The 21,721-nt window shown below is 57.6% G+C and overlaps 7 protein-coding genes across 7 annotated transcripts; 5 read left to right on the forward strand and 2 right to left on the reverse strand.

The window, feature by feature from the left end:
* The first annotated feature begins 1,115 nt into the window (after window positions 1–1,115).
* On the forward strand, window positions 1,116–2,644 carry B0I36DRAFT_19034 (uncharacterized protein). Its single transcript, XM_046148768.1, has 2 exons — window positions 1,116–1,832; window positions 1,888–2,644. Exons 1-2 carry the CDS (start codon window positions 1,302–1,304, stop codon window positions 2,314–2,316), a joined length of 960 nt encoding a protein of 319 aa, XP_046019131.1. The 5' UTR covers window positions 1,116–1,301; the 3' UTR covers window positions 2,317–2,644.
* Window positions 2,645–2,673: 29 nt separating this feature from the next.
* Window positions 2,674–8,688, reverse strand: B0I36DRAFT_312083 (peptidase family C50-domain-containing protein). Its single transcript, XM_046152457.1, has one exon. The coding sequence runs from the start codon at window positions 8,452–8,454 to the stop codon at window positions 2,827–2,829; it is 5,628 nt and encodes a 1,875-aa protein (XP_046019132.1). The 5' UTR covers window positions 8,455–8,688; the 3' UTR covers window positions 2,674–2,826.
* A 1,240-nt stretch (window positions 8,689–9,928) lies between these two features.
* Window positions 9,929–10,782, forward strand: B0I36DRAFT_19044 (uncharacterized protein). The gene has a single exon (XM_046148769.1). The coding sequence runs from the start codon at window positions 10,029–10,031 to the stop codon at window positions 10,722–10,724; it is 696 nt and encodes a 231-aa protein (XP_046019133.1). The 5' UTR covers window positions 9,929–10,028; the 3' UTR covers window positions 10,725–10,782.
* Window positions 10,783–10,840: 58 nt separating this feature from the next.
* B0I36DRAFT_234611 (DHS-like NAD/FAD-binding domain-containing protein) lies at window positions 10,841–12,124 on the reverse strand (the record flags this gene model as incomplete). Its single annotated transcript, XM_046149330.1, has 2 exons — window positions 10,841–11,922; window positions 12,010–12,124. The coding sequence occupies 2 exons, from the start codon at window positions 12,122–12,124 to the stop codon at window positions 10,841–10,843; spliced, it is 1,197 nt and encodes a 398-aa protein (XP_046019134.1).
* A 951-nt stretch (window positions 12,125–13,075) lies between these two features.
* Window positions 13,076–15,163, forward strand: B0I36DRAFT_312085 (cation efflux family-domain-containing protein). Its single transcript, XM_046152458.1, has 2 exons — window positions 13,076–14,220; window positions 14,292–15,163. Exons 1-2 carry the CDS (start codon window positions 13,212–13,214, stop codon window positions 14,912–14,914), a joined length of 1,632 nt encoding a protein of 543 aa, XP_046019135.1. The 5' UTR covers window positions 13,076–13,211; the 3' UTR covers window positions 14,915–15,163.
* A 609-nt stretch (window positions 15,164–15,772) lies between these two features.
* Window positions 15,773–18,269, forward strand: B0I36DRAFT_312087 (actin-like ATPase domain-containing protein). Its single transcript, XM_046152459.1, has 3 exons — window positions 15,773–16,107; window positions 16,205–16,674; window positions 16,763–18,269. The coding sequence occupies exons 1-3, from the start codon at window positions 16,053–16,055 to the stop codon at window positions 18,002–18,004; spliced, it is 1,767 nt and encodes a 588-aa protein (XP_046019136.1). The 5' UTR covers window positions 15,773–16,052; the 3' UTR covers window positions 18,005–18,269.
* A 505-nt stretch (window positions 18,270–18,774) lies between these two features.
* Window positions 18,775–20,665, forward strand: B0I36DRAFT_19075 (Alpha/Beta hydrolase protein). Its single transcript, XM_046148770.1, has 4 exons — window positions 18,775–18,987; window positions 19,189–19,448; window positions 19,609–19,681; window positions 19,768–20,665. The coding sequence occupies exons 1-4, from the start codon at window positions 18,858–18,860 to the stop codon at window positions 20,538–20,540; spliced, it is 1,236 nt and encodes a 411-aa protein (XP_046019137.1). The 5' UTR covers window positions 18,775–18,857; the 3' UTR covers window positions 20,541–20,665.
* The last annotated feature ends 1,056 nt before the right edge of the window (window positions 20,666–21,721 follow it).

The following is a 21,721-nucleotide window of genomic DNA, read 5'->3' on the forward strand; positions in this document are numbered from 1 at the left end:
GGCGGCGGCGGCAGCAGCAGCGTCAGCAGCAGGGCGACAAGACTTGGGCAGCAGTGTGTGCAGCCGAGGATGTAATCAAGTGGCAGCTGGCGAGGGCGACGATGGTAGGGGGGGCCGCTGGAGAAGGTTGGGGTAGCTGGCAAGGACTTTCTCAAGGGTGGGAGGCGGCGAACCCTTGCTGGGGGGGCCCAGCGACGGGTGTGGGGTACAGTCCGATGCGGACATGGATGCGGAGAAGCGCGTGTAGCGTCCACCTGAGCACCAGCAGCGCCTCTTGGTCAGCATGACTACAAGAGGGTATGGACATGGGGTGCCATTACCTAAGCGTCGGCTTTCGTACCTAGCCTTAGAAGCCCCGTCCCATCAGGACTGCCCAACAGCCAACTGGCCAAAGCTTGATTCATGCAGCAACAGGAGGCTTGGTTTCGAGTTTGATGTAGGATGGCTGGCGCCTTGTGCTGCGATGGGTTGAGAGCAGATCTGCAGGGCCGTGCGCAGCGAGCGGCAGGACCTTGCAGGAGGTTGACTCGAACCGGACTCGTGACAGGCAGGCCAGGTGTACATAAGGGCCGAATGCTCAAATGTCACACCATCTCCCTCTGGGCCCGCCCCCTGGTCGATGCGAGCAACGCCGGAATCCTTGTGAGATGCAGCAGAGGCGCAAAGCCCTGCCGGCACTTGTCTGACAGCAGTTGGGCGACGCCCGCCCTGCATGACCAACGATGGCCACGCCTTGGCCTGGACGGATTCATACTTGACCCAGGGACCTCTTGAAAAGGAAAGAGGGAAGCGACGTCGTGGCCTGGTGACAATGGGGGGTTTGTCTGTTCTCGAAGGTGTGTATCTCGAGTGAGCACGCAGGAGCTGGCGAATGGTGTATCAAAGTCAGAGACGCGTGTGCGGCTGGCAACATGCGTGCCCGGCTCATCGGTGGCAGCAACGACCAACTGCTATCTCATGGCAGGCATCGCCAACGTTCCTTCCCACGTATTGACGCCAGCAATGGCACGGCTGCACCAGCATCTGCTTGTGGTATCCGTGACGTGCACCACTGACTGCCCTGCATCTTGTGCATTCAATACATCGTCAGCTTGATTCACTGCACATCAAACCACTGCCTACATGAAAACCCTTGCCACTTACAGCAAGTCCCTCGAGCCAACAGCTCCTCGGACATCTCCATAGAAGACAGCCCGTCATCTGCCAGTAATCGATTGGTGTTGCTCTCGCGATATCTGAATTTGAAGAGGCTTTCCATCCCAGTCTTGCCTCCGCCGCCGCCGGTGCTCGAAATCTCCAAGATGTCGACGTACTACGAATTCCGTATGCTAAATCTACCGGCGCGGTATGGTCTGTCAGCCAAGAGCCAAGCCATGCTCAAGGCCCACGACGACTTCACGACGAGCAGGATCACTGAGGCCGAGCTCGGACGCCTGGTCAGACTTTCCAAAGACAATCGTACTGCGATGGTCGAGACCATGGTCAAGGTTTCCGAGATCATGGCCAAGAAGCCAGAGGAGTCGACGCACTGCCTGGCCGTCATCAAAACCTGTGGAGAAATCATTGCCATTGCAGACAAACCAGTCCCTACGAGCGGCTTCCCATATTTCTTCAAGCTCCCACCCGAGGTGCGGCAAAATGTCTACCAGTACTATCTCCGATCCAACGAGACAACCAAGGTCCTGATACCACACCCCAAGAAGCCAGGCGGCTGCTGGTGCGCACCACACGACAATGCGAAATGGATGACCTTTACGAAAAAGTCGGTCGCGGCACTCGGTGCCAGCAAACGACTGCGTGAGGAGATACACGCGGCGTTGTATCAACGATATGTAAGATGCGCTGATCGCTTTCAGGGACCAGAGATCCGTCTAACCCGATGTGCAGACTTTCCACTACCCCTGCGCCTGCGAGATGGGGCGTAGTCTTGACCGGGACATCGGCCTGATGGAGAACGTCCGCAGCATCAAGTTTCACTGGTGTGGCCCGCAGGCCGATACCGCTATCCTCAAGCTGAAGCAGTGCACCTCTCTAGAGTCGCTGTGTGTCGTCATCTCGAGAAGCACGACACGACACCTCACAAAGCGAGAACAGAGCTTTCGCCCGTACTTCGGCCACAGGACGAAGGCCCTCCTCACAGATGCGCTGGGAGTCGATGAGCTACTCCAGCTTCGCGGCCTGAAGAAAGTCGAGGTCTGCAATGTCGACCGGAAGCGAGCTGATCAACGCAACAGCGACGACCGGGCTTGCCTGGCTGCCCTCTTACTTTCCAGACTAAAACTACCGCGGAAGGATAATGACGAGACCGCACTGTAGATCATCTGCGGATGTGGCATTCTAGCACGATGCAACTCGCAGAGTCCCGCCCCCTGGGCTTCTCGACGTCATGATATAGTGGGTGGCTCGGGTGACAGGGGTCTTTGTTTCTTTGCCTGCGGTCTCGTGGAGCCCGTGGAGCGAATTGTGAACCGTCTTGACTTTGACAACTCGCCATTTCCCGATCCACTCGAGTCGGAGTATTTTATGTCAGTCGACGCCTGCTCGTTGGTCGTGTGGCCCGGTGGCCCTACCTGTAGAAGTGCCAAAAATGATAGTTATATGCATAGAAAGTTCCTACATGTTAGAAAATGACTTTTACAACCCCATGCACTTCACCATTGTGTTGCAAAGCTGTCTGAGATGAAGAAGGATGTCTCATTTCCATGTCCCTCAACTTCAACTGCGACGTAATCTATCCAATATGTTCTACAGGCACAAAATCGCCAATCCCGTAACCTTGTCTTCTCTTCCGCGCGAGAGAGAGAGAGCGAGCACTGTCGTGCACTCTCAAACCCCGATGTAAACGGGTATGCCATAGACCACGACTGCCGCGGCAGTCAGATATCTGAACCGGCACGCGCCCCTGGCCCGCACAATCGCCTCGACCAAGCTCGCCTTGTCAGTTTCCTCCGCCGTACCGCTTGCGCTGCTGGCCGTGCTGCGCGAACGGCTCGCCGCGCTGGCCTTGCCTTTCTTACTGCTGCTGCCACTGCCGCTACCGCCGCTACTATCGCCACCAGCGTCTCCGCGCTTCCGACTGCGCCCTCCAGATCGAGACTTGCCGCCATCCTGCGCACCGCTGCCGCCACTTCCATGAGAAGAGGAGGAGGAGGAGAATGTGCCTTGCGGCAACAGGCCCCAGTTCTCAAACATGCTCCCCGCGAACCGATCAATGTCCCGGTCCGTCACGTCCCACAGCGTGCCGGCCACCGCGGGGCTGCCGGCGAGCATGTAGTTCCACACGGGGCCGTGGCACTCAAACTCGCCGACGTCGGCGAGGCTGGCGGAGCTGCAGCCCAGGAGCAGCGCGACGGCGCGGCACTTGGGCATCCTGCGCACCGTGCGGCCGCGGATGTACTGCGCGCCGCTGCCGTGGCCAAAGTACAGGAGTAGGTCCTTGGACAGCAGGCTGGCCTCGAACTCGGCCTCGGTCGGGGCGCGGCCCTCGACGGACGACCAGGTCGGCGGCATGCTGGCCAGGGGCCGGCCAAAGGTCGACTGCGTGTTGCTGAGGTCCGCGCCCGGGTTGAGGATGTAAGAGCCCGACTTGATTGAGATGTGGTGGCCCTGGCGTGGGTGGACGTGGTTGCCAGGTGAAGGCTCCGAGTCGACCTCCATGTCGGATTGCTCGGCGGTGTGAGCCGTTTGCGTCTCCTCTCGCGCTCGCGGCCCTGCTCCAGGTATATTCTGCTCGAGTATGAGCCTGCGAAGATATGCAAGCGAGGGCACTCTCGACACAGGAGCGCCTTCCATGCAAGGAAGAGACTCCCAGGGGAAGATATGCAAGGCCTTGTCAACGATCAAGATGGTGTGCGGCACATGCTCGTCGGGTGTCCCGGCTTTGACCTCGTCCTGATATGAGTGGATGGCGTCGAAAGTATCAACCACCATCGCGTCAAAGTCAATCTCGTCGTACGCGTTGCGTTCGCCATTGAACTGCAGGATGTCGATCACAAAGTAGAGTAGGTCATTCAGAGGCTCGTCCAGGTCTGCCTCTGGAGCAGTCGCGTCTCCAAGACTGACAAACAACTCGTAAATTCTCGGGTCAAGCGTGATCTTGGGCCCTGGCGCTGATTTCGGCTTCTTGCCTCGGACTTGGCGCCTCGAAGGAAGATGCTTGTCGAGGATGTCCAGAAACGATCGCTGGAATCTGGCGAGGAGCTCAGGTTGTCTTTGGCTCGGAGCGAACACTCCCTTGAACCCACCGAGCCATGTCTGCTCCATGTTGTCCAAGAGGTCCCTCATCCGCTCGTCCAGAGCTTCTCGTTCCGCCCACCATTCGGCTTTGGCGCCTTTCTGACTCATGTCACGGGCATCGTGGCACGTGCGATTAATGTTCCTGATGATCTCCAGCAGCTCTGAACGGCCTTGGTGGAAGTCAAACACATCAATGTCGGCATCTCTGGAGTTTGCCCGCTCGAGGGGCAGCCGGATGGCGAAAGGACTGTGGCCAGCCTGCAGTTTCGTGATGCACAGGTCATGCTGGCCCGCCCCCAGCGATACAGATACGACATTCCAGTCGCTAGGAATGATGTCGACAAAGTCGCGCTGAAATCTCGCCATATCGGTCGCCGGCTCAAGACTGGATCGTCGGTTGCTGTCCGAGCTTTCAATGAGCATCGGCCACGCAGACTTGGCGAGCTTCCTGGAGTCTTGTGCAAGAGTCTTTCTCTCACGGCCCCAGATAAGATTCCTCGCCATTTCCACTGAGCAAGTCGCATGTGCAGAGTGGCTAGAGCGGTAGCTCTTTGTTGAAACGGTGGTGGACAGAAGTACCGCCACGTTCTGCAGCAGTTGAGCCACGCGGTGGACAAGTGAAGCGTTGCCATTGCGGGTGGCAGTAGAGCGAGCCTCAAAGAGATAGTCTTGGGCGCGGCGCAAGCCGTCCTGGAAAGACTGGCTTTCTAACACGGACGCGCGGGATCCTGGAGACTTGGTCAAAGACAATCGGTCGATGCTGGCTCTGTCCTTGGCACCGGCGGCAATGGCAGGAAACGACAGGGTTGACTCTTGGATGACGGAAAAGACGGAGTCATGGCCCATGAGTTCTAGACTATGACCAACCAGGCTGACAGCCTGAAGATATCGGACCTCGGGCAAATCCATAGGAATGGTTGACAAAGCTGTGGTGGACTCGAGCAGCTTCGTGGCCGCAAGCCAATCCTTGTTTTGTATAGACATGAGAGATTGCTGTTGATACACTGCAGCTCGCAGTTGGCCGAGAAGAACATCGAGGACAACAGGCGGCTTTGCCGTTTGGATGGTCACTTTAGCTCGATTAGCAATCGCCTTAGAAGCTGTTGTGTTAGCTCGCGTAGATTTGGTCGCCCTTGGTGCCTTGATCTGTCTGGTTCGCGCTTTTGTAGTCGAGGTCTGAGTTATGCTGAGCTTCGCCATGTCGTCCTCGAGCTGGATCTCTGGTGGATATGCTGTCGCCTCCTGACTTTCTGCCAGCACTTTGATCATATAGTCAGCCTTGGCGACAATCTCTGCAGCGGCTTCGGGATCAGTGTCGTGGTAGATCTTGCTCAGCCGACATAGAGCGCGAACATTGGCGTACGTAGGCTCAATTGCATTCATAGTTGGCAGCAACGTGCCTGCTAGGTGCGCGGCCTTTTCTGTATCCCCAGCACTGCGGTGAATGAAAGCCAGCCAAGCTGTCGCCTGCAAGGAGTAGACATTGGAGCGAGTCTTGGCCGCAATCTTCTGAGCCTGCTCGGCGTAGTACAGGGTTTCTTGATATAGCCCAAAGTGTGCGTATATCCACGACAGGCGGCACGTAAACTCGAATAACGCGCATGCGATCTTCCAGAAGCGAGGTCCCGCCATATCGACAGCAGGGTGTACTTTTTCGGCTACAGACTTTTCAAGACCATTGCCTTCTTCCGTCCTTTCGTGGTGGGATGTGTCGGCTGTTGTCTCGTCCAAGGACTCTTGGTTCTCAAAGCGTACCCAATCGTGGAAGACACTTTGCACGGCGTTCTTTGCAAGGTCGAGTGCGTGATGTAACTCGCCACGCTCGAGTGCAATCAGCGATGCAATAGAAGACGCCCGTGCAGCGAACAATCGCTTCTCGATGCCGCTAACCATTTTCGCCGACAGTTTGTTGGTACTCGAGGCAGCGTGTTGGGCGGCGTGGATGTGCGCGTCTGCTTTTTCGTACTCTGCAACTGCCAGATAGTACTCAGCCGCAGCCAAGTGAAAGCCAGCCGTTGCATCCGAAGCGATCTGCAGCTGAGCGATGTCATGTTCGCCTTCTGCCATGACTTTCTGGGCCCTGCCAGACTGTCCTAGCTGGAGCTGTTGGAGTATCAGGGCGGAGGCATGGACGAATTGTCTGTCCTGGTTTCCATCCGATGTAAGCTGAGCCACCTTGCGTGAGAGCTCCAGTGCATCCGTAGCCAAGAGCGCCAATCCTCTGATCCTTGCAAGATCGGACAAGGACTGTAGCATGGTGAGAAGCTGTTCGGGATCGTCTATGTGCTCGAGAAGGTGTTCAGTTGTGGCGCATTCAGATAGGGCCTTTGTCCATTGGCCCAGTGCTTGCCTGACCGATGAGACATCTAGATCGTCTCGGATGAGTGCCAACGTGCATGCCGCGAGGCTAAGCAGATGTGGAATATATCCCTCCAAGCCGGCGTCCTCTGCGAGCGGCGATTCCGAGATCGTTGCTGTGGTCGCATGGAGCTCTTCTTGCCAGCAAGTGGTGTCCGTTTCACGTCCGAGACTTCTCAGAGTGACTCGCAACAGCGTTCGAAACCTCCTGACTGGATATTGTTGTGCTTCATACAATGCCAAAAGGGACTCGACGAGGGAGGTGAAGGCTTGTTCGTCTTGTGATACCCTGGCGTCGTCGGTGTACACAAAATAAAGATCATGCTCAAGAGCGACGAACTTGTCCGAGCCAGAGAAAAGCCAAGTCCAGTCTACAGGCTGCTTATCAAGCTTCGCCAGGTTGCACACTGCTCGTGATAATGCCTCAGCCTCGGCGGTCTTCCTCCAAGCTACAACAACAGGCCTCGTGGACAAAGTTGTAATAATGTCCTGTGCGATGTCTTCTCTAAGCAGGTGGTCTCTGATAGATCTGATCGTATCAGCCGCATCGTCTTTTCGGCCCGACACTCTGCAGAGCTCCGCGAATCGTTCCCATTTGACAAGCAACTGCGCACGCACGCGCTCGTGGTGAGATGCATTCTTGACAGAGTCGATTGACCTCCGCAGCGCGCATAGCGATACCTTTTCGGTGGATTCCGACGCAGATTTGCGAAGGATGAGGTGCTGTTGGTAATAGAAGTGGGAGACCTTGACCAGGTACGAATTCGAGGGGTTCTCTTGCACGCTCGATCGGAAGGTGTCTTCGAAATGCTCCAACAGGCCGAGGACATCCTGCAGCACAGGGTCCAACTGCTCCCACTCCAATGCTGCCTTGTCGAGAGCAACTTTCAAAAGCATAAGGGCAGAATCGATGACCAGATGAGCATACTTTTTTAGCAACTGTCGACGCTGTTCAAAACGGAGGAGGTCTTTTGTTGATCCTGGGGTGGCTGGGGGTTTGCCTAGCCACCTCAAGCAGAATCGTGGTAGGAAGAAGATGAACCTCTGTAATTCTTGTTGCACACGGTGGTCCGTCAACCTCTTTGGCGAGCCCACTAGCATGCTCATTACAGTCTTTCGCAGATTGCAGACACTGAGCAGCAGTTCATCGAGTTCTGCTGTGCTCCCTCTCAACGGACCTTGCAGACCCTCCAGGACGTCGGCAGCCAGTTTCTCGTGGTTCTGTCCAGCAGTCCTCAAGCTGAGAGACAGCATTCGTGCAGCTACAGAGCATTGTCGTGCAGGTGTATCTTTGGCAGTGTCGCTGTTGTCCCGAACCTTGGTCATCCACTCCAGTGCTTCTTTGAGCTTGCCGGCTTCTTGAGACACAGCCGCAAGCATTTCGTAGATTGGGATTGGCGCGGCATTTGACGCTGAGCAGCCAGAAGCTTGTAATTGGTCGAAGACTTGTGAGCATGCCCCAGTCACAACGGTATACGTTGCAGCTGCCTCAAGTTGCGTCCGCCGGGTGAAAGCCTGTAAGCATTTCGAGAATGGCTGCAGAATATCCTTATCAGCATCACCCCGGGCATTGGCCCACTCCCATGCGTGCAGCTTCAGAGCGAATGCGATGGACTGGGCCTCCAAGCAGGTCTCAGGCCGAGAGCTGAGTTTCGGCTCATTTGCTATGCCGTCATCTTTCATCGACAAGCTGCACGTCAGGGAGAGAATCGTCTGCGATAGAGTTTCCAGCTGTTTCGAGCCCTTGTTACGATCTGCGGTGCCCTTCTTCAGAGACAGCCTGATATACTGGAACGGTGATGTCGCATTTTTCAGTCGTAGGAGAGGCAGTACCGCCGTCAGCAGAGGCGTCTTGTTCATGCCATGTAATATGCGTAGTGCTTGCAGTTGAGTCGATATCACTAGATTCAACAACGGACCAGCTGCGTTGTCCGGAGGGAAATCGAGCAGGTCAGAGAAGACCTTTGCGGTAGTTGTCGCCGTTGCATTCGCGCTTGCCGAAGTCGGTCTCGTTGCTTGGCCCGGCGGACTGACGAGGAGGCTCTCGAGTCGTCTTTTAAGCAGGCGTATCTCCTTGAATGCATGTTCGTAGAGCCTCAGGGCGATCAGTTTATTGATGAAGGAAGACAACCCGGATTCGAGCTGCAATTCGGGTAAGGCGACCGTGCCTGCCGACTGCAAGGTCCTCAGACAGTTGAATGCGACATGAGCGCATTCAACAAGGGCGAGGCAGCCGTTCGAAACAACCCCGGGCGAAGAAAGTGGCAGCTTCTCTGACTGTTGCATGGGCGATGTCGAGACTTTATTAACGGCGCGAGGTTGTAAGGGTGCCATTGGGGTTGATATTGATCGCCGAAGGGCTTTCCTTGAATTCGGGCCGGCAGACTCTGCGGTGTCTGAAGTACTGCCAGCCTGGGCCGGTTCTGTGTTCTTTGCCGCATCGCCAAGGGCTTTGAGGGACGCGTTGATGACCTGTGTTGCGAGGACAGCCCTCTCTTTTGGTGGGAGACTTCCATCGTTGTCGGCCTTGGCAGTCGTTGTCGACTTTGACGTTCGGCTTGTCGTGGTTGTCCGCCCGGCCGTTTTAGTTGTCGTTCGTGATGATGTCGTCCTTGTTGTCGCCTTGGTTGTACGTGTGCCGGTCGTACGCTTGTCTGTGGTTTCGTGGCTCTCCGCGGTCATGTCCTGCAAGAGCTGCTTCAGGGTCGCTGAGATGCTCGAGTTGCAGGCACTGGCTGAGGCAACCCCGTCGCGGACGACGTCGACCTGGGCCCTCGAGGGTGCCATGCTGGTGATGCTTGGTGTCGGAAATGGAGCTTGTCGTGTATCGTGTCTGAGGGCGAGATCCTCACTGAGGCATCATCTGGGTGTGCGTAATTCGTGGTTGGGCGAGCCGGTCCTGGACACTGCCCTGTCCTTTCTGTTCGGGTGACTCCAGAACGCCGCGCTGAAACAATGCAAAGTGAAGATGCGAGCGACGCCAATGCAAATGCGATATCGTATCCCGGCTGCTGTGCGTCGAACCAAAGATGAAGAAAATGCTCCCTAATCCCGCGCTCACAAACATAAACTGGAGCTCATCGTCACGATCCTGGTCCGCGGCGCTCGGCTCCTAATCAATATTGACAGGGCCCAAAGCATCCCACCTGGGGCCGCCACCATTGGCCAGAGGCTGCTCACTTCCCGGGGTGTGGACGGGGATGCACCCAATGACGCTAGTCCCGGAACGGGTAAGTCTCGTCGACCAAGCAACAAGAGCAGCTCACCAGTTGCCATTGGCCAGAAATTCATGGCGGGCATGAAGTGGATGGGTGGAGGAGGTGCTCTCAGAGCCAAGTGCCACCCTTTCGATTTCGAGATTTCAAGGTCAAGCCAACCTCGCACAAGTTCAATTCACCACAAAGGCCACAACGGCCACAACAGCGTCGCACTCCATGGACAAGTCACTAGCGCTTGCTCGAATCGCGCGGGGCGTCCGCAGCAGCCGTGCTCAGCGCACCGTCGCCTCTCTCCCCAGCCTTCGACCACAGTGCAGGCCAACACAACCGCCAGTCCTTGCTGGCCGGCACATGAGCTCCGGCCCCTCCGTCGTTCAGCCCTCGTTCTGGAAGTCAATGATACCAAAGCCCTTCCGCCGCAAGACGGGCCACCACCCAGAGTTCCTCGTCGCGCCCAAGAAGCCCCGGTCCAAGGAGTGGAACCCGGCGACCTTCTTCATCGTCATCTTCCTCTTCATCGGGTCCATGTCGATCCAGATGATTGCCCTGCGCAGGGACTTCAGCGCCTTCACCCGCCGAGCGGACGTGCGGATCGGCCTGCTCCGCGAGGTTGTCGAGAAGCTGCAGCGTGGAGAGCCTGTCGATGTGGAGAAGGCGCTGGGCACGGGGGATGCGCAGAAGGAGCTCGAGTGGGAGCAGGTGCTGCGCGAGATCGAGCGCGACGATATACTCAAAAACACACAGAAGAGCAGTCGGTCGAGATCAGCGCCCAGCTCGTCCGGATCTGCTGCTGCGAGCCAGTCCCAGTCTGCACCTGCTGAGAGCAAACAGGATGCGACGCAGTCGGAACCGACCTCGGCCACGGACAGCGGGACAAAGACCAAGGCGGCCAGCTTCTCTAGCTTCTTTTGAGTATGTATTTACATGTATCAAGATGTACCAACAAGTCCACCAAAATGTATATTAGACCGGAACGCTGCCCAATGCCTTTTCGGCGATGCTGGAGCGCAGTCGTTTCGCAGACGACATCACGACATCATGTCCTTGAACACAGACGCTCCATGGGCCTCTACTCTGTGGTCATGGCCGTCCTCCAAAGTTGCTTCTTTTCTCGAGAGCCGAAGCTCCTCGACAAGCGCAGGGAGCAGTTCGTCGGTCGGGATCTCCACCCTCACACCCTGCGCGCCATTCTGTGACGGGTCCAAGTTTGTGAAGAATGCATCCTCACCTCTCACTCCTCCAAGATTGACAATCGCAATCGGGACGCCTCGGTCCTGCGCCCTCTTGACCAGGCGCCACGCAGAATATGTCGCAAGCGACGTGCCGAGCACCAAGACTCTGGCGGCGTCCTCGATCGCCTGCTCAGCGGCCGCTTTTGCTGCGGGCCGGACATTCTCCCCGAACATTGTGACCGCCGGCTTGAGGATGCCTGCATTGCTGGTAGTCTTCCACCCACCATCGGCGTCGGACTCGACCGTCGCGCGACTCCCATCCGCCAGGACGGGGGGGCTGCTCAGACACCGCGGGCAGGGCGGGTAGCGGAAGGTGGTGTATGGGGCATTGGGCACATCGACATCGCCATCCGGGTTGGCACGCATGCCCCTGGCCTTTCGCTCGTCCGGGTCTTCCGTGTCCAGCGCGCCCGTGGCCATAATCTCCTGCAGGAATGCCGCCCAGGCCGGGTTGAGGCGGGCGAGCTCATCCTGGAAGACGTCCCGAGGCAGCTCCTCGTGGCAAGACGTACATGTAGTCGCCCTCAGATAGCCGTGTAGCTCGACCGTAGGTAGCTGTGGGTGCGCCTTTGGGTGGAAGGAATCTACATTCTGCGTAATGACCGTGTCCACGAGCCCCAGCTCGCCCAGGTGCTTGACCGCGAAATGTGTGGCATTGGGCCGCGCCTTGTGCAGCGTCGTCCAGCCCAGGAAGCTGCGCGCCCAGTACCGCTTGCGGGCCTCGTGGCTCTGGAGGAACTCGTGATGGTAGATGGGCCGATATGTCTTGTTGACGCGGTACGTGCCCTTGGTGCCCCGGTAGTCGGCGAGGCCGCTGGCCACAGATATCCCCGCGCCCGTCAGGACGACCGTGGGCGATGCCCCCGCATTCGTTGCTACTGGGTGGTGCTGTCGTTTCGTGATGAGCCCGGGAAGTCGTCCTTGGCTGCCCTGGGCCGCCTGATGTTGCTGAGCGTCGTCACCACCAAAGAAGTTGCGCAGCGCGGCGAGGGCGCCGGTCTTTGAGGTTGCGCTCGCCGGGATGATTGTCGGCGCCGCAAGGATGTCCGTGTAGGGGATTCGGAGCTTTGAGCTGCGCATCTGGGGCGACGAACCCGGGATGGGGGATGTCCGGCAGCTGAAAGTGCGGCCGGAGCGGGATTGTAACGGAGCTCGAAGTCGTCGGCCTGGTCCGGTTGGGATATGGTGGGATATCAAGTCGTTGGTGATTTGTGAAGTGCAGCAATCACATTGTCTCAATGCCTGCACTGCAGGGTGGAATTCCCAAGCGCCAATGGGGTGCATGACGACACGCAGAATATAAAGTGGACTACGCCGAGGGCTGCCAAGCCGGGGCTAAGAGCTCCTGGCAAACACCCATTGTGAATTCGGGTCAAAGACAGCAAGGAGTACATAGAAGCATGCTTTCTACGCAACGATCAAATGCCATTCTGCATGATGTCCCTTAGGAGACGTGGGGAAAGAAGATCGTGAAGATGTCGGGTCTTCAAAGTGTCCAAGCTGGCACGGAGCTGTTGAAGCAGATCGCTGTCAAATCGCGTACATCGGATCGTTGGGCCTGGGCACGGCCACAGGTGGTCTCCGACACCGGGGATCTGGGGCTTCTTTGGGTTCTTCCACCTCTGTTAGAATTGCTTTCCCGGTTCGACAGGTGAGAACGACGATGGTCTCTGTCTGGCCTTGGTAGTATGGAGCCAGGATAGAAGTAGCGTTGACGATTTAACCTCGAGGTACCTGCGTGTAGAGACCAGAGTCAAACCCCAAGCAAGCACTGCGCTAGACGAAATTCCCCTTGTGGACGTCCTGTGCCCCCAGCAAGGGCGCCCAAAAAGCCCCATAACCGGCTGGCATGTATCACCAATCGTCCGATTCAGGGCGGCCGGTTGTGACGGGAGGGGAGCCCGGGCTGGCCGCTCGACGTAGCGGGCATGAAGCGAGCGGAAGGCTCGGCCTGCGAATGTCGGCTCTGGTCATTGTTCCTGAACCGCGCGGGCCATAATTATCTCCGTCCTCGACACTCCAGCCATCTACCGAGTGAGTTGCCCGCCGCTCGGCCATAAGTACTCGACAGCCCCCAGACACCTCGCTCACATGGTATGGTGCCTTGGATGCGCCGGCCCCAGATTCTCGCCGCCTGACCGGACCGGACGCTGCCGCTGCCGCTGCCATGCCTCCGCTGCCGATGACCAGGTCCTGCCGAGGCCGCGTGCCTGCAACGCCGGCCTTGCTCAGCTCGACGTGGACACGGGCGCTGCTCAACCGGTCCTCTGCATCCTCCTCCTGCACAGCCGAGCCACGTCGCTTCCACGCGGCCTCGCCAGCCCCTTTGCGCGCGCGTCCTCGCTCTAGCCGCCCTGGCCCCTTGTCCCAAAGGCCAGATCGACTCGCCTCGCATCCACAACCACACCACCAGCCGCCGCCCCCTTCTCTTAGCTCGCGCCCCGTCCTCACCACCACACCAAGCACGTGCTCTCCCACGCCCGACCGTCCTTCTGCTCCCTCCTCCTCGATCCCGACCTCGCCGCCGATACAAGAGCCAGTGCTCAATCGCACGACAGCTCAGCACGGTCTCCCTGCACGACGGCCGCCCCGCCGCTCCTTTCCAGCCATGGGCTCGCTCCTGCACACGAGGGGCCACGGCGGCCACCACCACCATCATCACGACAATACTTACCTCACCTCGGGAAACAAGAACGATGCTGGCGTGCGAATCACCCGCATCGGTCTCTACTCGAACCTGGGTATGGCCATTGTCAAGGGCGCAGGCGGCTACATGTTCAATTCGCAGGCCATGGTCGCCGATGCCATCCACAGCGTGACGGATCTCGCCTCTGACGTGCTCACCCTCGCCACAATCTCTTGGAGCATCCGCCCGCCGACAGACAAGTTTCCAACGGGGTTCGGCAAGATTGAGAGTCTCGGGTCCCTCGGTGTGTCAGGAATGCTGCTGTTCGGTGGTCTGTGGATGGGCTACGGCAGCCTGCTGTCCCTATATGGCCACTTCTTCCTGGACCCCTCGGCGGCAGCCGACCTGCTTTCTCACGTTCACTCGCACGGCCACAGCCACAGCCATGGCCATGGTCACGACGACGGCCACGGACACATAATACCCAGTCTGCATGCCGCCTGGTTAGCAGCGGGCACAATCGCCATCAAGGAATGGCTATACTATGCGAGTACGTGTCACCACTCGCGAGGGAGAGAGAGAGTCATGATATTGCTTACTGACACGACTTTCTGTGCACAGCTATGAAGGTTGCCAGAGAGCGCAAATCGTCCGTGCTCGCCTCGAACGCTGTCCACCACCGCGTCGACAGCTGGACCGGATTCATCACACTGGGAGCGATCCTAGTTGCCAACTTTATGGAGAGTGCCGCTTGGGTAGACCCTGTGGGCGGTCTCTTGATCTCCATCATGATTGTCAAAGCCGGCCTCGAGAACACGATCGCAGCGCTTTTCGAGCTTGCAGACCGAAGCATCGACGAGGACGTGCAGAACAAAGTCGCCAAGCAGGCGAGGCAAGCGTTTGCCAAGATCGACGGCGGACACGAGTTGGAAGTACGTGAAGTGACAGGCGTCAAGTCTGGCCAAAATTATCTCATCGACGTTGAGGTCGCCATGCCCGGGGCATGGACCATCGCCGACACCCGAGACATTGAGCGGGAGATTCGCACGCTGGTGGGAGCCAAGGTCCGGGGTGCGCGCAGAGTGCGCGTGCGGTTTGTCTCCAAGGACGACGAGGTCAATTCGAAGTTTGATGAATTCATCCCTGGCGACATGAGCCCGAAGTCGAGCCCGGAACCAGAAGATGCGGACGAGCACGACGACCATGACCATGACCACCACAATGGCCACGGCCACAAGCATTAAACGGTTGAAGACTATAGAGAAGAAGGGTCTTGGTGAGCAGAGGCCAGCCGCATCCTGACTGACCACCAATGATGGCATTGAAGTCTCTTGTCAATAGAAAATATCCTTGGCTTGCAGGGCCCGGAAACAAGACTCGACCCATAAAATAACAATATAGATGGAGCAATAACGGGCTTAGACAGCATCTTGTCTGTCGCCATGACTTGAGAAACCCAAAACTGCTTCAGACCAAAAAGTCGTCGTATTCAACAACAGGTCCGATCTGCTCTATGTCCTGCTGGTGCTATGAACGGACCGCCGCAGCGAAAATGTGTGTGCATCTGACTCAGGCTCTTGTCATGTGTTGAGGTCCTCATTTCACTCGTACGGCCGTCAACGAGTTCGGAGGACGGCCAGACGAAGTGTGACACTGCCATATTTGAACGAAACTCGCTTCGAAACTGCATCGTCGGAGCTCTACGGAATTTAGGCTAAATGCTATTCTTGGTGGGTTCGGCGGTCCACTTTCCCATTGTTTCACGGGTCCTTCAAAACCACATGCTGGGGTTGCCCATCATGACTCGACTCAGTTGTACTATGCATGCTGATGGTTACAATACTATCCAAGGAGTTCTTCTGGCAACTTGGCATGACCTGCGTATGATCACAGAGGAGACCACGTGTACACGTGCTGCTGTTGCTCAATGGTGAGGGGAATCATTAAATTGGGGGTGGGACCCCTCTTCCCCACACGGGCGGATTTGGGGGGGCACGTCAAACCGACGTAATGCGGGCGTGATTCGTGCGGATATCATGGCGTTGAAGTAAAGTTGGTTGCACCGTCGCCTAGAAAAAGCCCCCGAATCCAACCGCTCTCAACGGGAAAAGCGCATGTTTACTACCTTAGCCGGGACAAAGAAATCTATTTGTTTCAGTCGTCTGCACGTGGCCTTCACCCGGGTTTATTGTGTGCTTTTTCTGCCACCTGTCGAAGACCTGCTCTAAGACACACTTATTTCCTTTTGGACCCCGTCGACAACCCGACTTCGGTGTGATCACGGAGATACCGCACGCCGCTCTTCTTTCGAGACGCCAGAACCACCACAATCACTGCTTTCCCCTGAAGACTTTGCTCGGCCACAATCCGCTCGACTTCGTGATGGCCTCTGGGCCATTGTACCTGGGCTTTGACCTGTCGACTCAGCAGCTCAAAGGTGAGACCCGATTGCCCAAATTTGGGCCAATTACTCAACCCACCGTTACTCAATGAACACAACTGACTTTGGAACACCCATCTCTTCATTCCCACAGCCATCGTTGTCGCCTCCAACCTGACAGTCGTCTCCGAGGCGAAAGTCGACTTCGATGCCGACTTTGGCGCCAAGTACAAGATCAAGAAGGGCGTCCTGACCGACGAGGCCGAGGGCGAGGTCTATGCCCCCGTGGCTCTGTGGCTCGAGAGTCTGGACCTCGTACTCACGCGGCTGCGCGACGACGCCAAGTGCCCGATCAGCCGGATCAAGGGCATCAGCGGCTCCGCACAGCAGCATGGGAGCGTGTTCTGGAACGACAAGGCGGAGGCGGCGCTGAAGGGGTTGGGCTACAGCCAAGGCGGAAGTGGAAGTGGGAGTGGCCTGCTGGAGCAGCTCGATGGCGTGCTTGCCTACCCATTTGCGCCGAATTGGCAGGACCATAGCACGCAGGCGGAGTGTGACTTGTTCGACGCCCACCTGGGGGATGAGGCCAAGCTCGCCGAGGCGACAGGCAGCTCTGCCCACCATGTGAGTGTTCTCTCCCTGGACCGTTGCTCCGAGACCTCGTTGCGAAATCTGGCTCGTGTTCTGGGAAACTGACCCTCGCGTGTTGTAGAGATTCACGGGCACACAGATCATGAGGATGCGGCGGAAAAGGCCCGAGGTCTACAAGAACTCGGCTCGCATCTCGCTCGTCTCGTCTTTCCTCGCTTCCGTCCTCCTTGGTGACATCGCCCCGCTTGAGATCAGCGACGTCACCGGCATGAACCTTTGGGACATTGCGAACGAGCAATGGAACGAGCCTCTGCTTGAGCTTACGGCAGGCAGCAAGGACGCCGTGCCCGACCTGCGCGCCAAGCTCGGCGAGGTGCCTCTGGAGGGCGCGGAACCTCTCGGAACCATCAGCCCGTACTTTGTCGAGCGCTTCGGCTTCAGCAAGGACTGCAAGATCGCACCATTCACCGGCGACAACCCGGCCACGATCCTCGCCCTGCCCTTGCGTCCCGGCGACGCGATTGTGTCCCTGGGCACCTCGACCACGTTCCTCATGAACACTGCGACGTACAAGCCGGACCCGTCATACCACTTTATGAACCACCCGACGACAAAGGGCCACTACATGTTTATGCTCTGCTACAAGAACGGCGGCCTCGCGAGGGAGAAGGTACGGGATCACCTGCCCAAGCCGCCGGCGGGCCAGGATCCATGGGCCAACTTCAACAAGGCCGTGCTCGACACCCCGCCGCTCGACGTCAAGCCGGGCGGCGACGCCAAGACCAGCAAGGCCAAGCTGGGCCTGTACTTCCCGCTGCCCGAGATCGTGCCCAACGTGCGCGCGGGGACGTGGCGGTACGAGTGCTCCGCGGAGGACGGGTCGGGCCTGGCTCCCGTGCCGGAGGGGGACCCGCGCTGGCCGCCCGAGGCCGACGCGCGCGTCATTGTCGAGTCGCAGGCGCTCTCGCTGCGCCTGCGCTCCCAGAGCCTCGTCGCCGCCCCGCCCGGCGCCAAGAGCCAGCTGCCGCCGCAGCCTCGCCGGGTGTACCTCGTCGGCGGCGGGTCGCTGAACCCCGCGATCGCCCGGGTCATGGGCGACGTGCTGGGCGGCGCGGACGGGGTGTACAGGCTCGACGTCGGCGGCAACGCCTGCGCGCTGGGCGGTGCGTACAAGGCCGTCTGGACCCTGGAGAAGGGCCCCGAGGAGAGCTTTGACGAGCTGATTGGCAAGCGGTGGAAGGAGGAGGAGGCCATCCAGAAGGTCGACGATGGGTATCGCGAGGGTGTGTTTGAGAGTTATGGAAGGGTGCTCGGGGCGTTTGAGGAGATGGAGAGGAGAGTGCTCAAGGAGTTTAAGAACTAGATGGAAAGGCCGCGGGTAATATCAGAACATGTTGCATGTACAAGGTCGAACGAAAAGTGAATTCCAGATGTGTATTTGCTCACTCGGAACGAGAGAAAGAACAAGACCTCTGCTCGACTCGAGCTCCTCAAACGCCATACGCCCCTACTTCTCGGCTCGCGTAGCTCGCAACATGCCCAAGCTCGAGAGACCCCAATCAGCCTGAGGAATGATTCAGGCACGTTGGCTTTGAAGAAAAAGATGTAGATGCAGTTCTCTCCGCAGGGTTACCTGCAGCTGTGGAGGAGGATGGGGAGCGGGCTAGATCTGGGTTTAGATCGTTGGGGTCCGCCAGGGCTGGCGCCAGGGCCCCGGTAATGTAGCGCACGCAGATCACGTACGTCACCAACCTTGGAGTGCAGGCGCGGGATGTTACCACACCACTTGCACATCACAAGCAGTGTCTTTGCTTACCTTAGCTCTGGCGCACCGACAAAGTCATTGTCGGCCTCATTGACTCTGTCGGCTTCCATTGGGCTTGTGCTGCTGGTGGCAGTCACATGCAATTTTGCATCTAGACGAGGCACGGAGGGGGTCGATTGGTCTCGTTCAGGACAACACTCGTTTGCCTTCATTCCTCCCTTTCGCTGCCCTTCCATCTCGGCTTCCCCGGCTGTAGAAATCACTCGACGCGATTCCAGATTGTGATATCAGAACGGATACTGCACACAGATCCATACTTTCGCTCATTAAGCCAGCCGGATCCAACCATTACCAGGTACACCTGCATGTCAGCGTCTCCGGAGAACCGAGACGAGCACACAACGACTGTTTCTGGATTCTTGGAGGGTTCGAAGCGAAACGACGAACAAAAATGTTCATGTTGGGCCCCGTCTCGGCGCTCGACTGCATCGCCTTCTGCGTCTTCCTGGCGATCCAGCTGCCATTGCAGGTCGGCCTGTTCGAGACGCTTGGGGTCCTGATCCCATGTCTGCCGTTTCTGCGTAAGTTGTCCTTTCTCTCTCTCTTTCTCCTCATACAACTCCCACCACGATTGGAAATGTGCTTCGAACTCATCGACATATACATATCCGCGTCATGCATGCATGCATGCATACCTCACGCCCAGCATGACATTTCGAATATGCCTCCTCTTCGGTAAAACAGCGAAAAGCTAAACCTCCAACCCGCCAAACCAACCATAGTCCTCAAACTACCGTTCCAGTTCCTCAAGACGCGCTTCCTCGTGCCCGCGCACCGGCAGCCCCCGTTCGTGGCCGTCGCGAGCCCCTTTGAGGACTTTGTCATCCGCTGCGTGCGGTACGCGTTCTCCAACATCCCGCCCAAGATCGGCAGGGTCTTCTTCTCCAAGGCCGTGGCGCTCCCGTTCCTGAGGTTCAGGCTGCTGAGGCACGGGTTCCTCAAGACCCCGTTGCATTGGAGGGAGTATGGCGATGGTGAGAGGGCAAGTCTTTTTTCTTTGTTTTCGTTTTCGTGTTCTCGTTTCAATGTCTCTTTTTTCTTTTTTTTTTCTTTTACGAAGCTTCACTGCGTAGTTGCGCGAAGCATTTTTGCCTATTTCATGGTGTTCATATCCAAGTGCTAACATGTGATCTTGGGTTCAGAAACGATTCAAGGGGATATGGATTATCCAGGATCCCACAAAGAGGCCTGATTGCTGCATCTTCTATGCTCATGGTACGTCGACTCTGGTGGCCAAACACACATCACACCAGGCCTGCCTGCGATCCAGATTGTTGACCACGTCTCACTATGGACAACAGGTGGCGGCTTCATGATGGGGTCGTCATACTTCTACCTCGAATTCCTGCTCACCTGGCTGAGCCTCCTGTCGGAGAGTGGCTACAAGAATCCGGCCATCTTCTCGCTCGAGTACACTCTGGTACCTGACGCGTGCTTCCCTACGCAGCTCAACCAGTCCATCGCCGCCTATGAGCACGTCTCGTCCATGGTTGGAGACGCCTCCAAGATCTGCGTCGCCGGAGACTCGGCGGGCGCGGGCATCGTGCTTACACTGCTATTCCACATTGCCAGACCTGACGCAAAGCCTAGGCGGGTGTCCTACGTGCCGACCTATTCTCTGCAGAAGCCTGGTTTTGCCGTGCTCATCTCACCATGGGTCACCATGGTCTCGCCGCTGCATAGGAACACGGAGAGCGACTACCTCGAGGCCAGCCATCTTCATGGATATGCCAAACAGTATGCCGGCGGTGCACAGTTTGTCCACGACCCTCTGATATCTCCGGGCAGCTGTCGCGATGTCGATTGGTGGAGCGAAGCGCTCCCGAGTAGGGGCGTTCACCTCACGTATGGTGCCGAAGAGATGTTGGCGGCAGGAATAGCTGACCTCGAGGATTTCCTGCGGCGGAATAGCTTCAGGGTCACTCAGCATGCGGAAGCTGGGGAGATCCATGCCTGGCCAGTCGCCAGTCTATTCTTGTGCAACACAATCGACGCGCGGAAGAAGGGCTTGGCCGATATTGTGAAGAAAATCAAGGAGAACATCACGAGCGACGAGGCCAATGAGGGAAAGTAAAGAGTCATGACAGAGACGACGAGAACCACGAAAGGAGAAACATGCGGGGTGACACAGCCATGTCAGATTAGATCAAGTAACGCCTTCATCGATCGCTCCAATGCCCTAGAAACCTTGACGCCATGTGTGATACACGGCGACCGGCTTCTTGTTGGGCTGGAGAGTGTGATCTCCGACAAAAAAGCTCTTTGAAACTCATCATCATCCGTGGCTGTGGTATAAAGCGTGTTTGGGTCTGTTGCGAACACATCAAGAGGCAGTCATGGCTCTTGTGATGTACAGCGAATGTGCGACCAAAATCCAGACTTGTCTGGTGGTCTGACCTACCTGCGCTAAATCTTGACTGATTGATTTGTATAACAACCGGGCATGCTGCAAGATGACTTGATGAGTGCGAGACACGACAGACAAAGCTGCAGTTGTCGCGCAACTTGATGCTGTGGACGCGGCGGATGCCGATGCCCAAAGGCCACCTCTTCTAGGAGAATATCTCATGGTCGCAGGGCAGGCGGGTTTGATTGATTCAGCGAAGCAGACCTTGGAAGTTCTGGCAGGAGTCGAGAGGAGGCCATGACACTGGCCCTGGCGTTGTGTGGGCAGGAGGGAAGTGATCATCTGTGAGCACGTGGGGCGCGGCAGGACGTGTCAGATTTGGATCATCGGCCGCGGCCCCCGACATCCACCATGGCGCGTTGTCGAGACCACGGGGAGGTCCGCGTGCCCAGCCGTGGTCATTGTTGCCCAGGTATGCATGCGGATGCTCGGAGTCATCGAACTCTCAATCATCTGCCAGATGGCCAGACGCCCAGAGGCAGAGACGACCATCAAGAAGATTTGCGCAAGAGCGGGCGACCCAGGGAGGTGGGCGGGCAGACTGCCGTTGAGGTTGAGGATGCAATGAGGCCTGCCTGCTGCCTGCCTGCAAGGCTGGCCGCTAAAAGAGGGTTGGTGTTACACGATGACTTGCGACACGCCCTCTGCCCCACTGTGGGATGTCTGCAAGCCCAATCGAGGCCGGAGCGGAAGCTTTATTTTTTCTTCCTTCTTTGCTCCTGCCTCGAGCCAGCGCTGCTGCCCAATGGCACAGCGTGCCAGGGCGGGTACTGCAAATCCTTGCCAGGGTCTACCCGCTGGCGCACCCGCGCCAGGCACTGCACAGGCGGATATAAAACCACTGGCCC

Source organism: Microdochium trichocladiopsis (genome assembly GCF_020744255.1).
Source record: "Microdochium trichocladiopsis strain MPI-CAGE-CH-0230 chromosome Unknown B0I36scaffold_1, whole genome shotgun sequence".
Lineage (NCBI taxonomy): Eukaryota > Fungi > Ascomycota > Sordariomycetes > Xylariales > Microdochiaceae > Microdochium > Microdochium trichocladiopsis.

Bases quoted from the DNA above. Each gene is read 5' to 3' on its own strand.
- B0I36DRAFT_312083 (XM_046152457.1), bottom strand. From the start codon at position 8,454: ATGAACAAGACGCCTCTGCTGACGGCGGTACTGCCTCTCCTACGACTG.
- B0I36DRAFT_19044 (XM_046148769.1), top strand. From the start codon at position 10,029: ATGGACAAGTCACTAGCGCTTGCTCGAATCGCGCGGGGCGTCCGCAGC.
- B0I36DRAFT_19034 (XM_046148768.1), top strand. From the start codon at position 1,302: ATGTCGACGTACTACGAATTCCGTATGCTAAATCTACCGGCGCGGTAT. The intron at 1,833-1,887 runs GTAAGATGCGCT...CCCGATGTGCAG, and splicing joins CGGCGTTGTATCAACGATAT to ACTTTCCACTACCCCTGCGC.
- B0I36DRAFT_312085 (XM_046152458.1), top strand. From the start codon at position 13,212: ATGCCTCCGCTGCCGATGACCAGGTCCTGCCGAGGCCGCGTGCCTGCA. The intron at 14,221-14,291 runs GTACGTGTCACC...TTCTGTGCACAG, and splicing joins GGAATGGCTATACTATGCGA to CTATGAAGGTTGCCAGAGAG.
- B0I36DRAFT_312087 (XM_046152459.1), top strand. From the start codon at position 16,053: ATGGCCTCTGGGCCATTGTACCTGGGCTTTGACCTGTCGACTCAGCAG. The intron at 16,108-16,204 runs GTGAGACCCGAT...TCATTCCCACAG, and splicing joins GTCGACTCAGCAGCTCAAAG to CCATCGTTGTCGCCTCCAAC. The intron at 16,675-16,762 runs GTGAGTGTTCTC...CGCGTGTTGTAG, and splicing joins CAGGCAGCTCTGCCCACCAT to AGATTCACGGGCACACAGAT.
- B0I36DRAFT_19075 (XM_046148770.1), top strand. From the start codon at position 18,858: ATGTTCATGTTGGGCCCCGTCTCGGCGCTCGACTGCATCGCCTTCTGC. The intron at 18,988-19,188 runs GTAAGTTGTCCT...AACCAACCATAG, and splicing joins CCCATGTCTGCCGTTTCTGC to TCCTCAAACTACCGTTCCAG. The intron at 19,682-19,767 runs GTACGTCGACTC...TATGGACAACAG, and splicing joins CTGCATCTTCTATGCTCATG to GTGGCGGCTTCATGATGGGG.